General features: G+C 51.7%; 1 protein-coding gene across 1 annotated transcript in view; it reads right to left on the bottom strand.

The window, feature by feature from the left end:
- Positions 1-373: 373 nt before the first annotated feature.
- LOC131562121 (hydrocephalus-inducing protein-like) overlaps positions 374-11554 on the bottom strand; it is a 30796-nt gene continuing 19615 nt past the window's right edge. Inside the window, exons 11-15 of the mRNA XM_058811693.1 lie at positions 10410-10473; positions 9726-9788; positions 6635-6799; positions 2122-2403; positions 374-415 (exon numbers count right to left, since the gene is read on the bottom strand). Coding sequence (XP_058667676.1) covers positions 374-415; positions 2122-2403; positions 6635-6799; positions 9726-9788; positions 10410-10473 — 616 coding nt within the window. The remainder of the gene's footprint in view (positions 416-2121; positions 2404-6634; positions 6800-9725; positions 9789-10409; positions 10474-11554) is intronic.

Here is an 11554-nt window from a genome sequence, read left to right as displayed (position 1 = left end):
AAAAACACCAGCCAGATATTTGTAAGAGGTCAAAATGACACAAAATTCTACTGGCAAAGTGCAAAAAATCAAGAACTTTGGAATAGGATTTAACGCAACATCAAATTACACATAAAACACTAATCATAGCAGTAACTTCATTAACTTAGCCCATTTATCCTGGAAACATTAAAACACGTAAGCTGTTAGGGTATCCAAAAATGTTCCATATAAAGAGCATTAGAACAAGAAGAAAGAGAGAGAGACAGAAAGACAGAAGCTCTATAGAAAGACACATATATGACTAACAGCTCCTAGGGTTCCAGTGTGGGTGAGACACAAACCCCAGGAGAGGGCAGAGTCCATACCAGGGGCTCACCTTGTGCTCTATATTTTAAGCCCCCGGGCCCTTGTGAGCCTCCCCCAGGTGGGATTTCTGATCACACAGGCAATCAGGGCTGGGTTAGCACTGTACCCACTGTGTGACTGATTGACAGCTCATCCCACAGTGTCTCAGGACATTGATCTCATCCAGCTTCTGACAGTGACCATGGTGACACAGGGGAACCTCATGGAACCGTGGGTCAGTTGTGACAATGTGGGTCCAAGGACACACCGGGGGATGTCATAGGTAGAATAATGATAGAAGAAAAGTATTACCGCGCCTGAGTGGGCGCTGCTGGTGATAGAGAGACGGTGAATCTTGTTTCTTGAATCAGAAGGCTTGATTTATTAAGATATTATATATAATACATTATGACTATACTAATAAGAATATAGAGAGAGGTTTGCAGAGCAGCTAGGCTAGATAGGAAGAGATAGAAAAGAATCCCAACAAAGCTGTGGCCAAGGACTCAGTCCTCTGGCTTATACTTTGTGATTGGCCCTTAATTATAAACATGGGAACATGAACCAATCACCAATCAAAATAGGTGCCCCTGTTGCATTCACCAGCAGCTGATAATAATTGTTTATGTTCTCCTCTGAGGCTTCAGCCTTCAAGAAGACACAGAAATCTGAAATAAAGGATTTCTGTGAAAAAATGTCTGCGACATCTCACCTTTCTAAATTGTATAAAATAAAAAAAAATGCTGATGTGGAATGAACAGGAAATTTCTTTACCTGTAGAATATACAATAACTAACAAATCACTAGAACAATGCTACAATATAAGAAAAATGCAAAATACAATGCAAAGAGAATTTGAGTCCATGCAGCTGAGTTTCAGGAACAGTCCAAGAGCCAAAGTTGTTTCCCTTGGAATATCTGAGAGTCCTTTTTGGTCCTGAAAACAACTTGCTGCAAAAGGAATCCCATCAATAGTTATCAAAAAACCATTGACAGTCATAACACAATTTTTAAACAGTTTGTGGAATGTCCTTTCTGGCCCTTCAATGCTTCAGAGCTGCTGCCCGCTGTTTTCAATCTTTTTTATTTAATTTTAATTTTTTTTTTTTTATTGAAAAACAAAAGAGCAGCACCCGAGCAGAGCAGTGCCAGACAAGGAAAGGCCCTGGGGGCTCTGTCCCATACTGGACCAGGAACCCCAAAACTGGCTCACAAAGGGGGACCAGGACCGGTAGGAGAAACCAGAGTCCCCAAAAACATAAGGAGGCCACGCAGTGGGACCAGCCCAGGAATTTTTTGAGCCCAACGGCCCAGGCCAAACCCATGAGGAAGGCTCTGCATTCCTGCAGGCCTGAACCCTGCTGCCAGTACAATGGCAGCACGGGTAGTGAGACGCTTCCTTTCCCCTAAACCACTGAGGCATGCCAGCAGCAGGGAAATAGAAGCTGCCCCGAGAATCTTCATCTTGGGTCTGGGAATGTTTGTTTCCCACAGCAACATGTCACCACCCCCACCGGGCTGGGGACCAGAGGCAGAAATTTCGGGAGCCCCCTCCCCCTCGCCGCTAGGGCACAAGATGGGCGGCAGAGATGGCAGCCTCTATGGGACAGCAACCGAAACACCACCCCCCAAACCGCCGAGCTTGAAAGCCGGCAGCTGGACTGCCGCAAGAGTCAGCTGGCGGGCAGCCCCCGCTCCACTGAAGGAGAGACCAGACTCCGGGGCCGCTTCCTGGAGCGGGCCCGGGGCTGGCGGGCCGGCCATGGGGGGCGCTGGGCCAGGGTGGGGGCCCACGGGGCTGTGGATGACGCTGGGGCTGGCCTGGAACGCGGCAGTGACTCTGGCCACGGAGGAGCCGGCCGAGGAGGGAATCACGCTGATCGTGGGATCAGCCGCGGGCTGCTCCGAGAGTCCCGCAGGTTCAGCGCCGTTTTCTGCCGCTGACTCTGGGACTGTCTCGGCTTGAAGCGGCGGGGATGCGCGAGAACCCACCTCCGCCGCGTCCCCCAGCCCTGAAAGCAGCGGCAGGCACGACACGGGGCCGGCGCCGTGCCCCGCCGCTGACTCCGGGGTCTGCTGCAGAGGCGCAGTCGCAGTCTCCTTCGGAGCGCAAACAGGCAGCAGCGGAGCCGGGAGAAGCGGCGGGGCATCGCTGTTGCTTAGCAACAGGTCAATCGCCGAAAGTGCTGTTCTCTTCTGCCTTCTCCGACACAGGCTCTGGCGGGGGCGGGGAGGCCGGTGAAACCGCGGGCGGGACCTCCTGGAGTGACGGCTCTAGCAGGGGCGTGGAGGAAGCCTCGGAGACCGGTGCCGCTCCGATGTGTGAAGGAGGCGGAGTCTGAGAGGCCGGCGCTGGCTTGAGCGGCCACTCCCATCCCCCCGGAAAGAGAGAAGGGGGGGGAGGACAACACTCCATCTGAGCATGCTCCGGAGCAAGAGTAAAAAAAACTTCTTCGCGCCGCGAAGTTTCAGCCCCCCGCGCCGCGAAGCAGGGGGGGGCGAAAAGCCCAAAGTCATCACCCATGGGGTCTTCTGCCAAGGGCGGTGGAAACGGAGCTTGTCCATAACAGTTAGAGATCCATTGAAAACAAGCTGCTCTGCGCTTCAGGACTGGGAAAAGCTTTATAAATGCTGGGTAGATAGAAGGCAACACGCGTCCCTGACTGTAGACGCACTGGATAATTGAGTCCATGCACTCCCAGACGAAAACATCTAAAGCGTACAGGACATCAGTAAAAAACCCAAAAAGCTTTGCCCATCGAAAGAACCCATAGATATCTGTTTCTGACAAAAAGCAACCATCTTCTCTGCACCAATATTTCCAGAGGGCAATAAGCTTTTCCTCTGAAGCGGAGAACTGAATGTCTTCTGGCAAGGCATGTGTCTGCCAAACAAACAGCCACAAGCTATGAAGGGCTGGTTCATCAGGGATAGAAAAGCCCACAGTACCTTCTAAAAGAGTCCAGCTTGCTCTGGCCAGCTCCACAGGTCTGCTGCCCTTTTCCATCATCTTTCCTGATGGTTTTCCAGAAGAAGGTTCTGTTGTGGTCAGCCTTGGCTGTGAACTCTGTCCAAATCAGGATCTTCAGTTCTTCAGCTCCTGGCTTGAATCCACTTTCTTTGGTCACTTCAAAGCAACCATCAAATGCCACACATACAGGATTTTACCCAGTGCAGCAATTTTGCTCCTCTGGTCTTATTAAATTAATTTTTGCTCTGACACGTCGGGTCACCAGATATTACCGCGCCTGAGTGGGCGCTGCTGGTGATAGAGAGACGGTGAATCTTGTTTCTTGAATCAGAAAGCTGAATTTATTAATATAAGATATAATACATTATAGTTATACTAGAAAGAATAAGGAGAGAGGTTTGCAGAGCAGCTAGGCTAGCTAGGAAGAGATAGAAAAGAATCCCAACAAAGCTGTGGCCAAGGACTCAGTCCCCTGGCTTACACTTTGTGATTGGCCCTTAATTATAAACATGGGAACATGAACCAATCACCAATCAAAATAGGTGCCCCTGTTGCATTCCCCAGAAGCTGATAATAATTGTTTATGTTCTCCTCTGAGGCCTCAGCCTTCCAGAAGACACAGAAAACTGAAAGAAAGGTTTTCTGTGAAAAAATGTCTGCGACAGAAAAGCCTTTTGAAATGAAGCCTTGTTCAGCCACATCAATAGCTGGCCTATCATCTCTTCTGTGTGCAACTAAGCAGTTACAAGTTCCCATGTGAAGCTATTTTGAGAATGAGACTTTGTGACCATTCTATTCTGAGGGTGAAAAACAAATGCACCTGCAATAACAAGTAATTTGTCCCATGAGAATCAGTGAAGAGGTAAACAATAGAGAGATTTGATGCACAAGTAAAATCTATTTTATTAACCAATAATCGACTAACTGATAAGAAACCTTTGAATGAACTAAAGGTGCACACAAGGTCTGTTAAACTGTGTAAAATGAGTTGTATGAATAAAGAATAAAGAGTTCTTCTCCATCTTAGCTTAGTCCTATGGGATTTCAGTTCCCCCCTTCTTGATGGCTTTGGGTTCTCCCTTCTTTGGAGCTTTGGGTTCCGCCTTCTTTGGGTCTTTGTCTTCCTTCTTCTCTGGGATCTTGGTTTCCTTCCTCTCTGATGCTTTGGTGTCCTTCTTCTCTGATGCTTTGATTTTCTTCCCTTCTGATGCTTTGCTTTCCTTCCTCTCTGGGATTTTGGTTTCTTTTTTTGGAATTTTGGTTTCCTTATTCTCTCGGGTCTTGGTTTTCCCCTTTGCTGGTATTGGAGGTTGCTTGCCAACAGAGACACTCTTCTTTCCCTTCTTCTGCCTCTCTTCCTCCTTCCTCCTCTCTTCCTCCTCTAAGGCTTTTGCCTCCTCCTCGACCTTTTGAGCTGGCTCCTTCAGCTCCCTTCTGCAGACAAAACAGAAAATATGGCTGAGAGTCCCACCAGAACCTTGGGCTCCCTCGTCCTGGCTGGCCCTGCACTTCATTCCTTGACCCTGAGGCCATTTCCGTGAATTCTCCTCAACCCACAGAGGTTGGGAACATCCCAAGTGAGGGCATGGGTGGAAGGGGACCTCCAGGACCGGCCAAACCTGAGCTTTGCCATCATAAGGTCTTGACTGTGCAAGCTCCCTCTGAAGGCACAGCCAGACCCCTCCAGCCCCTGCCAAAGGCTGATCCAGCAGCTCTCTGCACTGGTGCCTGGAAACGCCCTTTGTCTCTTGGCTTCCCAGTTTAAAGCAGAGCACAGATTGCTGACATCTGCTTAGCTCTCCTACAGTTCTTACTCAGCTCATTCAGCCCCCTTCTCCCTGGGCATAGCTGAAGCATGATTTTAAAGAGTTCAGATTTCAGCTGAGGGTTAGAAGCAATTCCCATTGATCAGGATGTAGGTTAGATAGGCAGACCATAGGTTAATGATTATGAGATGCTTAAGCTGGAGCAGATTGTTCTATTGTTTACCATTAGGAGAGGGAAGTGGAGGAAGTGAACTGTTATAAGAACATCTTGAAACCAGTAGAACAATGGTTAGCACCTGGGCTTGATGTCAATCAATCACTAAGCAGGGGACCTTGGATGGTGCCAGAGGGTCACAGAGACCTGATGAAGACATTCCTGACTTCATCCCCTAAGACCACTGACCCAATTCGAGACACCAACCCAATTCAAGGGAAGAATTGCACAGGAGTGAAGGACCAATGACCTCATTTGAATACAGAGCAGGGATGGGAGGTGCTGGGGTTGTGCAGATGTATTGTGTGTAAGATCTTGGGAAATAAAGAGAGGGCAAAGAACCTTGGACAGCGCGGTCACGCCTTTTAGGGACGGCTCTGGTGCCGCCCGCCGGTGTTAATAAACATCCCACTGTCTAACTTTAATTAGTTAGAGAGTCTCTGCCCGTGATCTTCGGTTTTAACGACTCCTAGCCTGCTCCTTCATGAGAACAATCCTATCAGTCAGAAAGCAAAGGCTGCAGGAACTCCTCTCCTGCAAGACAGGCTCTTGTCGGGCAGATTTCCTGCTGGAACCCAGCTGGGACCAAGCAAACCAGTGCTGGCTGCCATGGAAACCACTGGAAGCAGCCTCGTCCGTCTCCTCCCCATGAAACCAACTTCAGCCTGGCCTGAAGAAGTCCTGATGCACAGGCTTGCTTTAAGCACCTCCACTCCCAGCTCCACACTTGGCCTGTGTGTCCTGAGCTGGGCTGCCTTGCTGGAGCTGAGCTTCTCCTGTGCTTGCCTACGGCTGCAGCTGCAGGGGAGCCTAAAGCACAGGAGTTTTTCTGGCTGCTATGCCACCATAAGGAGAACCCTGGCAGATCAGCAGTGCAAGGACTTCATCTGTGGCAGGAGCAGGACCCAAAGCAAGGTTTGCTCTGTGCCCCACGCCTGCCCATACCACAATCACACTGTTCTGGTGAAGAAGGCAGATGATGAAGAAGATGCCACTCAACACCATGGACTTCAAGACACCTCTAAATGCGGTGCCAAGGCAGGCCCAGAGCCCAGCTCCCCGCAGAGAGCAGCTAAGCCAGGAGGGCTCAGCACTCAAATAGAGAAGATGATGTTCTGTCTCAACAGAAGAAGGTCCTTCCTCTCTTGGCAGCCAGGGAGCTCAGAGTGGCCATCCCTATGTTGCTGCTGGCCTTTGCTCTGCAGCTCCTCTGAGCTCAGAGGCCTTGGAGCAGGGAAGCCCTGCAGGGACAATAACCCGTGGCAGAGCAGGAACCCATGGAAGGCTGACTCACCTGTCCCTGAGAGAGGCCTGAGAGCCACAGTTGATCTCCTGGGGGCTCAGGGAGGAGCTGACACGTGAGGCCGCCCTGGGCACCAGCACCTCAGAGGTGGAGCCTCCCTCCATGTGGCACAGCTCCGGGACATTGCAGGTGGTGTTGAGGTGGCCAGAGAAGGTGGAGGTGACCTGCTGGCTCTCTCCTGGCTGCAGCACACCTGGCAGTGGCAGGATATTGAAAGACTGGATGGAAGACAAGTGAGATTGAGGTGTTGAGCATGGAAATGGATGCAGAAGAGCATCTTGGAGCTGTAGCCAGAGGGGCCTATTCCCCAAACACTGCCAGAATCACCCTCACCTCATCCTGCATCCATGCCATTGACCAGTGCAGGGACCATGGGGAAAATCTTCTCCCATACTCACAGCACAATGCATTAATTAGTACATTACATGAAAGTGAACTAGGATGTCTCCTGGCAGTAGAAATTCTCTCTGATGCACAATTTGCCATTACAAAGTTTCAAAACCTCCTGCTTTTAGAAAAGGAGGAGACTCAGAGTGAGAGCTCTTGGAGCTGAGGGAAGGAGTCCAGTCCAGCTCATCTGACTCCTGAGGCTCTTCCCCTCTCTCTCTGATTTAAATGCTTCTTTCTCAAGGTGCTACAGCAAAAGCTCCTGCAACAATTTCCTGTGGAGCACTTGAGGAGTTCCAGGGGGAGCAGTGCCCTCCACAGGTGCTGCACAGCATCCTTGGGCAGCCCTGCAACGTGTCCTGCACGGCCTCTCCAACAAGCAGCTGCTCCAGCAGCACTTTGCGATGGCCTGCAGGGATGGGAGGCCCCTCTGTGGCCAATGCTGAGGGCCCCCAGTGGCACTGGCAGCTCCAGCCCTGCTTGCCACACTGACAATGGGCAAGGGAGTCAGATTCCCTCTTGCCTTCTCTGCTCCCAGGGCAGTGTGCGCCACGTCCAGGGAGCACCTGAATCCCTCCAAGCCTCGAGGCAGGTGAGGGTGCTCAGGACTTGGTGCTGGCACCCAAAAAACAAGCCATTTTCTGTGCTGGGAGGAAGAGACAGCCCCTCTGCAAAGTCTGCCTTTGTCAGACAGCTCCAGGGCCAGCAGTGCAATAGCAGCTCTGGGTGAAAGCAGAGCCCTGCAAACAGGGAGTCTGGCTGCCTTGGGAAGAGGGTCCATGGAGATCAGCATAATCCCAGCTTGCTCTGGCAGGGAAGCTGGAGGTGTTACCATGATGATGCAGAGAAAAGCCTCATCTTACACTGGGAAGGAAACAAGGCAAAAAAATCCCACACTCAGCACAGGCCTGTAGGATCTGAGCCAGCTTCTCCAAGGAAAACTCTCCTATTTCTCCCTCCCCCTCAGCCCATGTCCAGCCACGTGCCCTGCTGCCCAGCCCACTGTCAGGGCACAGCACAGCAGGGCAGCAAAAAGGGAGCTCAGCATGAGCAGGACTTGGTGCTGGCAGGCTGGGGAGGCAAAGCAAGCAGTCGGTGTACAAGAAAATCTACCTCTGCTCCTGAAGAGTGGGTAAAATCCTGCACTTCTTTCAGGGCTCTGGCTGCCTCCTCCTGTCCAGTCCTGAAGTGCCTCCATCGAGTTGCCGCACAATCCAGACTGGTTCTCCTCTCCTTCGGTGGCTGGGGTTTGAATTTAGGTGGGTGGAGCTCATCTCTGGAAAATAAATAACTATGAACAGGGACCTGCAGTGGGAGAGAGGGAGGGAGGGACACCTGCACGAGCAGCTCCTGGCCAGGATGCAGCCCCTGGCTGGGTGCTGGCTCGTTGGACTGAGAAATGGTTTGATCCAGCCCTTCCCAATCCAGGCTGGGGCAGGTCTGTTCTAAAGGCAGCCCAGGGATGGCACTGAGGTGCTGCAGCAGCTGCAACTGCTCGCATTGAGCAATTACAGAGGACAGGCATTTACACCTGGTGGGGATGCAAAAAGCACAGTGGGAGAGGAAAAGACAGAGAAGGCAGCAAAAAGGTGAGATTTGAGACACCGAGGGGCAGACCCAGCCAGTGCCCAGCCAGCACAGCCCACCCAGTGCCCAAGGCCAGAAACTCTGCAGCTCCACCAGGGATTTATCAGGAATGTTCCCCTGACACCGCTGGGGGGTTGGTTGACATTTTACAACACTCCCAGGTGACTCAGGTCGCATTCCCCATCCATCCTTCCTTCCATCCATACATACACAGGCTGTGGTGCTGGGATCCTGCCAAGCTCTGCCAGCCTTGGGCTTGGGGAGATTTCTGCCAGCCGTCCTGAGCTCCGTAATTGTGCTCTCTGTTCCAGGAAGCAAGCAAGAAAGATTTTAAAAAACCCAAAACAAACCACAACAGAGAAACCTAAAAAACCTTCAACAGCTCAACCCTGCTCAAGTTATTTCTTTAGGGACAGCTACCACTCTCCAGCTGAAATGCTGGGCTTTTGGGGAAAAAGAAAATTACATGTTCACCTCCAAATTGAAAAGGATTAAGCTAAGAGAACCTTTCAAACTAAAAGTTACTGTCCGAAAGGTTTTATCTTTGCAAGAAATCTCTAGGTAAGACCAGCCTGACGGTTAAACAACTGGTTCTTCTGGTGGGGAGAAACCCTCCTCTTTAAGGGAAGCAGCCTGATAGTTAAAAGCAACTGTTTGCTCAAACTTCAGGCTCCCTGGCACAGCCTGCATTGCCTTTCCTTCCTGTTCACTGATTTACAGGCAGTGCCACGACGGCCCGGGTTCAGATGTTTGGTGCCATCCGGGGAATTTGGCATTGCCATTTCCATATGTTTTAATCGAAGTTTCAGTCCTTGCAACCACTCTTCAAATGCCAGCTTTCCTTTCTTTTACAGAAAGCTCAAGGTTCCCAGAAGACTTCTGACATCCTCTCTTGCGCTCAGAGAGATGACATTTTCAAACAGATGTTTCCAAAGTTACCAGCATTTGAAAGAATAATGACCTCAAATGCCCCCTGGATTCCAGCTGAGCCCAACTCCATTCTGTGTCAGACACTGAGATTCCCACCTCTAAGGCAGGAGCTGTTTGTGCCCCCGTCCCTCCTGTCCTTCTCCCCAGCAGCCTGTGCCTGTTTTCCCCGGCAGAATCCCTGTCCCTGTGCATCCTGCCAGGAGCAGCTGCACACAGGCTCACATCTCCCCTTGCCCTCACCAGGGGGTTTCTCTCATCCCCGAACACGCCGATGAGAACGTTGGTGCGATGAGTGCCCAGGGCCTGCACTGCCACCACAACTGGGATCTCTGCTGTGCTCTGGGGCTGCACAATCCCACAGGGCTTGGGGCTGGAGTAGAGCACAGCAGAGTCCTCCTTGCGCTTCTGGAAGGGACACAATGAAACGCAGATTCAGAGGGACCTCTCAAGAAACTGTAGGCTCCTTAACATCCACCACAACAGCAACTTACACACACCTTTAAAGCTCCCCAGGACAAAGGTCAAAGGCACAAACAAGATGCAAGAATTGTAGGGTTAGCACTCCCAGGGGATCCTGCAAGGAGGCTGCCAGCACAGGCACTGGTGTCTGTGGGTGCAGCAGCTTTTCACAACCCTCTAAGATCTCCCACAGGAAAACACCCTGAGGACTAGAGCATCAACTGTTTTTTCAGGAGCTTAAACTGCCTCCTAAAGTTTACAGTTGGGTAGGATCCTGCTCTCAGCAGATCTTTAAGACTGAATAGAAAGCAGCAAGGTCTTATCCAAACCCTTTGTTCCCCTAATAATCTCCTCAGGAATATTTGACAGGAGGAGGTGGATGTGATGCCAAACCTGGGGAATAAGCCCGTAGCAGCCAGGAAGGTGGCTGGGATTCCTAATGAGGATCTTTCTCTCGTAGGGCACCTTCAGGTGGCACTCATCACACAGCACCACTGGGGAGGACACTTGGAGCTCAGGAACGAGACATCTGGGCAAAGAGATGACCCCAGGACAATCAGAGATACTGAGAGAATGGAGAATGCCTACCCCCAAAGACTGTGAAATGGAGCAGAACCCATTGGTCACTGTCAAATGCACATTGAAGAGCCCTACAGGGATAAATTGCCTTCTACCTCTTCCCACTCCCACATGTCTTGTCAAGGAGGGGCAAACCCTGAGAGGCAGCACCCAGAGGCTGCCAAGCGCCCCAGGCAGAGCACTTTGCCCCACAGCTGCCTCAGCCCCTCCTTTACCCAAGAAGGCTTGCAAGGACTCCTGCAACAGTGCCAGTGACCCACGAGCGCTGGGGGAGCCTTCCCAACAAGGATCAGTGCTCCCTAAGGCTCAAGGAACACACAGCTCCAGGGTCTCAGTAAAACTGACTCCCTTCTCTGCCATTGTGCTGTTGCCCTGCCTGAGAACTCAGCTCTTTGCCCCAGCCCTGGAGGGCACGAGACAGCAGCTGCCCCACAGAGGGGCTGATCAGCCCCTGCCAGGCCCTGCAGCTCCCTGGCTCCTTCACTGCACAGCTCCAGGCACTGCCTGGCCCCAGCTCCACCTGCTGTACACAGTGGCAGCCCAGGCACTGCCTGGATGGCTCTGCCTGGCACAGGGAACAGCACCAGGGAGCTGCATCCCTCTGGGCATCACACTGACACCCACAGCAGCACAGCAGCATGGAATTCTGCTGCAGCAACAACGACTTTTGCTCTCAACTCTGACAACATTAAAGCTCAAAACGGGAAGCAGAGGGAAGGACAAAAACTGGAGCTGACCTGCCACATCAAGGGCTGCTTTCCCCTTGTCACACCTTGCCCTCCCCACTCTTGCTGGGAGCCACTTCTCCCCTGCCATGTGCCCTCATGGACAGAGGCAGAGCCTGACTCTCAGCAGCTGCTTGGTGTGGCCCAAACCAGTGCACCATGCTCACAGCCAGCACAACTCCACCTCTTGCAGCCTGAAGGAGAGGAGGCCCTCAGGAAATTTGTTCCACCTCAAGCACCAAAAACAAGGCCAATCAATGATATCATTCCTGGTGCCTTTAGAAGAGGGCCCAGGACCGTGCTGGG

This window comes from Ammospiza caudacuta, chromosome 10 (assembly GCF_027887145.1).
Source record: "Ammospiza caudacuta isolate bAmmCau1 chromosome 10, bAmmCau1.pri, whole genome shotgun sequence".
Lineage (NCBI taxonomy): Eukaryota > Metazoa > Chordata > Aves > Passeriformes > Passerellidae > Ammospiza > Ammospiza caudacuta.
The sequence above is the reverse complement of the archived record's forward strand: the minus strand, read 5'-3'. Positions and strand labels throughout refer to the sequence as shown.